The 6,000-nt window shown below is 38.4% G+C and overlaps 1 protein-coding gene across 1 annotated transcript in view; it reads right to left on the reverse strand.

The window, feature by feature from the left end:
• The window catches only part of galnt14 (UDP-N-acetyl-alpha-D-galactosamine:polypeptide N-acetylgalactosaminyltransferase 14 (GalNAc-T14)), a 232,178-nt gene that overhangs the window by 10,572 nt on the left and 215,606 nt on the right, over nt 1–6,000 (reverse strand). The window contains exon 14 of the mRNA XM_005929923.3: nt 780–899. Within this exon, the coding sequence (XP_005929985.1) occupies nt 780–899 (120 nt within the window). The remainder of the gene's footprint in view (nt 1–779; nt 900–6,000) is intronic.

Genomic DNA, 6,000 nt, shown 5'->3' on the forward strand with positions numbered 1-6,000 from the left:
CAATTTCCTGTCTCTCCTTTTTTCCCCGCTTTTTGCGCTTCAATGACTAATGGATCAAATAATGCATAATAAGAGCAATGACGAACACTGAGTGAATCATACACCCTAGCACCTGTACATGGTTTTTAATGTCTGATCCTGCCCACGTGTCCAGTAGATTCCATTAATCCAGATGGGATGAACACAAATACACACGCACACACAGATGAACATTTACACATAGGCGCACTTTTGCAGAATTTTCCATGCAGACTGAACAGTTGGTGGGGTGTAATGAGCTAATCTTCTGCAATACCTCTCCCTTAACTTCCTCTCCTCTGTGTCCCTCTGCCTTTCTATTTTCCTCATCTTTTTTTTGTCTGTCTAGCTTCACCTTTCCACCTGTGCCTCTCTCCATCGCTCTCTCTCTCTCTCTCTCAGGTGATTTATTGGTTGTCAGGTCGTTCTGTGCTGCAGGAGCTTCTGGGACGCCGTCAAGGTGCCCAGTGGTCAGGTAATGACAAGAGCGAGTGTGTATGTGTGTCTGTATTTCTAGCTACCTGTCCAAAAAACTGTCAAGCATCTGCTCCTGCAGAGTGTGTGTGTGTGTGTGCGTGTTAGTGCGAGTATGTGTGTGTGTATAACAATCATCTTTAGACAAATTTGCCTTCAGATTAATTAACATTTAGATTAATTTATCAGCCATATGATATACGGTTATGACCCGCCAGCAGATACGCACCACCTGTCTTCCTCGACTGTGTGTGTCTTTCCAAGTGTATGCGTGTATGTGCTCAGACCTGTTTGCCATCCGCCATGTTGCAGGGCAGCAGCAGGACCTGGGAGGCAGGGAACGTGGTGGAGACAGACAGGCAGTGCTGCTGCTGTCGGATCTGCTGTCCGTGAGTGTACACCCACTCCTGCAGAGAGGAAGATGGAGTTAATCATTTTTATCTGCTCTGAATTTTGAAATGCTGTGTGTGGGTTTGGTTTTTGAAAGCTGACATTTTCAAGTGCAGCCCCGCCTCTGGTGTTGTTTCTGATAAGCGGTCATGAAGATAAAGTCATTAAAGACAGCACAACAGCGGTAGAGACAGGTGGAAAAGCAACATTAAATTGGTGTGAATTTAATCCTCAACTCCCATTGTTTCTTGCTTTGCACCAGACCTGACTGCAGGGATTTGCTCCCATCTGGCTACAAGAGTATCGGTGAAGCCTGGCTCGCAGTTGGCATTGCAGTTCAGCACAAATGTGCTGAATGGGGAGGAAATTAGGGCTCTATCCAGGCCAGCCATCCACAACAAACTGTGAAAGCCGTTTCTTTATAGACCAAACAAACAATGCTGACATGCTTGTCAAAGCAAATGGTTTAAATCGTCTTAATCGTGTTTGATTTTGATATATCTTTATTAGAATTAAAGGGCATTTAACAAACTAGGGATGATCCTGACTTATAACTTTTCATTTCAATATGAAAATACTGAAAAAGTTCCTGCAGCTATTTCTTGCCTTAATAAATATATATAAACAGTCACATGACAAAGAAAGTTTTCACGGGATCCTAAAAGGTAAAAAGAATACTCCGTGATATTTTCCTTCATATTTCAGTCAAATTTGTCTTATAAGGAGAAATCTTGTAGAGAAATGTTGCCTCTTTTTTATGACACTGCTTTACTTCATTGATGTTTGCAGGCATTCATTTCTGCTCACCTCTCTTAAGGTCCTGCCACAGCATTTCAGTCGGGCAGAGGTCTGGACCGACTGGGCCATTGCAGGACCTTGATTGTTTTTTTCAGCCATCAGTTGCATATTTGCTGCTGTGTTTATTATCATCGTCCTTTTGCAATGATCCAATTTAAGCCCAGCTTTAGCTGTTGAACAGATGGCCTCACATTTGACTCTAGAATACTTTAGTATAAAGAAAAGTTCATGGCTGATTGCATGGTCCGAGTGATTACAGAGCAGTTTTGCCCAAGCAGTCTTTTTGTCTTCCATTATTCAATTTTCACCAGCTTATCTGAGTCCAGGTTGTAGGAGCAGCGGTCTAAGCAAAGATGCTCAGACCTTCCTCTCCTGTAGAACTGCCTGAAGGGTTTACTGTGAATAATGAGCTAGCAACAGATGCAAGGCTTAAAGTCAGAGTTTTCAATGTCACAAAGATGACACCTGGCTAGATCACCCTGGTAACTATAATGACACATAACCTTGTCTGAAGCAGGCAGTGTTACAAGTTTCAGGTAAAAACAGCTTGAAATGATACATTTTTATGGATTGTGTTTAGAAAGCACTGAAAGAAGTCCTGCTATCAAGTTACAGACTGTGTATCTCAATATCAGCATTATCTTCAAGTATTCGTTGGTGAAGCAAAAAATGCATGAATAAGTTTTTTTTGTTATGTTGTTTCTTTAAACTGCTGGAATTGTATAAAATAGAGCAAAAAAATAGAAAAATCAGTCAATCCATTTGTAGCACATTTATCACCAAGAATAATCAGTCTACAAAAACGATCTCACTAAGCTCCGGCCACAGATACATTTCTTTCAGAAGCCTGTGAGAGAGTATCAGACCTGTGTAGCTCACTGTGTAGCTCACTGTGTAGCGCATATTGTATAAATGTATCAAGATTAAAGTCAGACAATATATAACTCACAAAGCTCGAACGTTTTGTCCAAAATGATTATATCAGACTCAGTCCGAGTACCTTTTTTTTAATATTTAAATTAGATAGAGAGTTGCAGACAAACATTTATGAGCAATGTTGAAAACAGATACTTAGAAAAACACAAATACTTTTCATAAATCAATAGAATTAGCTTTTTTAAATGGTCATCAAGACATGATTAGCAGTTACTACAAATGTCTGCAGTCTGCAGGGAACTGGTGTACTTTAATTGTCTTAGTTACTAGTTAATTAACAGATTACCATTTTATATTCAACACGCATGAAAATTGCTACTCAACAGTCAGCTTTATATTAAATATAATTAATCATAAATAGTATTAAGTATAAAATCATTAGATATCACCTTACATTAGATCAGCTTCATTGAGGAAATTGTACATACAGATGAATGTATATCATTAAGAAAAAAATACTAGATTTTACATTGGTACAACATTCAGGGCCACATTTCCAAATTATGAGTGATTTTGTGTTTACAGCCATTAACATGAAATTTTCAGCTCTGTACTTGTGATCTGTACTGGAGCTTTGTTGCTTTTACCTAAACTCCAAACACTTCATTTTTGTTTGGCATTTTAACTTAATGGATTACTCTATTCTCAGATTAGCTTTTCATTAATTTTCTGTTGACTTGCTTTTCAGTTAATCATTAAATCTTTCAGTGAATAAGTAATGTGTTTTTTAAACTCCCCCTCCCCCCCCCCCTTCATTTCATATTCAAACATTATTAACATAATCATACTGCTATAAGTCTGCTGACTTGACCTTATAGAATAATGGAGGTCGAGAGTCAGATGGCAGAACAGTGGGAGGTCTTTTCAAACCAGCTGGGTGATTTATGACATTTTATCTTAAATATCTCAACGCTGCAGGGTGTATTTCATCACATGATTGATTTATTGAACTGCAGCAAAGAGAATGACATTAGAAGTTAATTGGTCCTGCAGCTCAGTACATCTTCTCTCTACTGGAACGTCCCAGGATTCGTACTTAAGAGTCAGTGTTCAACAATATAAAACCAGTAACCTCACCACTGCTCAGGCTGGGATGTAACTAACACACCTGTTTTCCAATGAGAATTTTAAAGCATTTTTAAATCCGTCAAGATCATTGTTGTTATTACTGTAATAATAACAATAATAAAAATTTGAGCACATTTCTATTATAATTTTCGTAGATGCATATTAAATAGCTGGGCCTGAGGATTCCGCCTGCTTTTTCTGTTTCAGCTTCTGGTGAAAATGTCTTTATTTAAGTAAAGAAAGACACGAAAATCAGGCACTGACTCACACTTCAATATTTCCTGGAATATAAGGCAGTGTGGCCCTCACAGGGGTCCTGCATTACTTTCAAATAATTATTCCCAACGTTTATAATCTCTTGGCCTCGCTGCTGACTCATGCCTTATTCTTCTGTTTTCTTTTGAATTTGCCTGGTTTCAGACGTGAGAAAAGGATTTTTATTATTTCAGATGTGTTCCAACAAGATTCGACTTTCTGCACAATCCTGACATGTCACGTATGCGTATCTCGGGAATATTTTTAGAAAATCACCGCCTGCATGTAAACACGTTAGGCAGAGGTTGAAGCGGACTGCTAACTGTGATGGGAATCAGGCTGCGGGTAAACACGCTCACTGGTTATGCTGTTAAACATTAAGCAGGTCAGCGCTGAAACAAGGTCTGCATGCTCAGCACAAGTGTTCCCCGGATAGCTAAAAGGTTAAAAGCAAAGTGGACTTTGGCTCAAAATAATGATGACACCTGCAGCTCTGTGTACAAAGCTGTGAGTGTAAGCTTTATTCTTTCCTGAAAAAAAAGAAAAAAGAAAGTTGCCCGAACTACTTTCTATTTGTGTGCACATTCAGAGTCGACAGCAGAAATGATTAAAGTACAACTTCATGCCTGTGCACTCATTAAATTTGGAGCAAATTGTGTTTAAATTCATGGTTTTGTGGCTCAGTGGGTTGGATTTCATACCCATCATTCTTGTACCTCATCTTACATTTCTGCTATGTTATACACAGTTGTCCACCTCCCATTAATACACTCATATAATGCATTTGAATCCTTGCTTTGCAGGATTCAGTTCTAGTTTCTGCTGCTGTGGGTTTATAAAATGGTCTCTCTGCCTCTGCTATTGATTTTTATTTCCTTGTATGTGAAAGTTGGTGCAAAATGGTAGGTTTAAAGACATTTCTTTTCTTTTTTTTCTGATGGACCGAAGCTTCAGATTTTTAAGCTTCAGAGTGGCTATTTTTTGTTCTTACATTGCATTATTTACACTATTAATGTCCCATATTTGATATTCCATTATTATTTCATTATTTATGCTAAAAAACTTCTCGTCAACTTTCGAGTTGATGTCCTGTGGGAGAGCTTTGTTTTCACTTGCTATGTTGAATTGCTTTTCACTTCATGTTTGGCTGCCTGCGCTGGTAATCCAGCATCCTCATCTAACAAATTGGAAGAGAGACCAGGGGACACCCCGAGTCCAAAGTGAGACAAACACAGACATTTACAAACTTCTTCACCCTCATTCGACAATAAAGAACCACTGAAAGGTTTGGACAGGCTAAGAGGATCCAAACTATTGACTAGTACTGTATATCAGCTGGTGGAACCATTCTGGCCTCTGTTATGTTACTCAAACACTAACACAGGTTTTGCTACTATTTAGGAAATTACTATTCAAATTAAGATGTGTGGGCTTACAAAACATTTGCATGACTGACTCGTAGCAATCTTCGATAAGTCTGAAAGTAGACCCCACTTTACCACATCACTGGAAATGTGCGTAATAGCTACAAAATGGACATTACATTAAATAAGATTCCTAACTGTGATGGACAGCATAAATCCATAAGGAAAGGTTTACAAAGTTTCAAATAAAATCGACACAAATGTCATTTTCTCAAAGATTTCTATACAATCTTTCTGAAACAGATGAATGAGCCATCCTCTGCTGCCCATGAATCCTCATGGGTCTTACTCACTTCTTCCCTATTTTCAATTCACCTGGTCTTGTTTAAAAATGTCTGGAAAAACTCAACATCATAATTCACTAACTATTAATAGTCTTGAGTCACTCTCCTCTCTTTCCATTTTGCTTCCATAGAAAAAGATTTTTAATTTCTTAAAATGATTTTGAACAACAGTTCTCCAGGATTTCATGAGGGGGGGTTAAAGTTTGTGTTTGGATATTGGATGCTTTTTCCACTCACTTTTAGTCCTGTCCTTGGGTGTGGCCATTTTTAGAGGAACATTTTTTGCTTGTTTGCTTGTTAAACCACTTAACACTGACTGAATGGTGAATAAATCAAATCAAATCAAATCAAAT

Source organism: Haplochromis burtoni, unplaced genomic scaffold (assembly GCF_018398535.1).
Source record: "Haplochromis burtoni strain Fernald_Lab_line unplaced genomic scaffold, NCSU_Asbu1 Contig_126, whole genome shotgun sequence".
NCBI lineage: Eukaryota > Metazoa > Chordata > Actinopteri > Cichliformes > Cichlidae > Haplochromis > Haplochromis burtoni.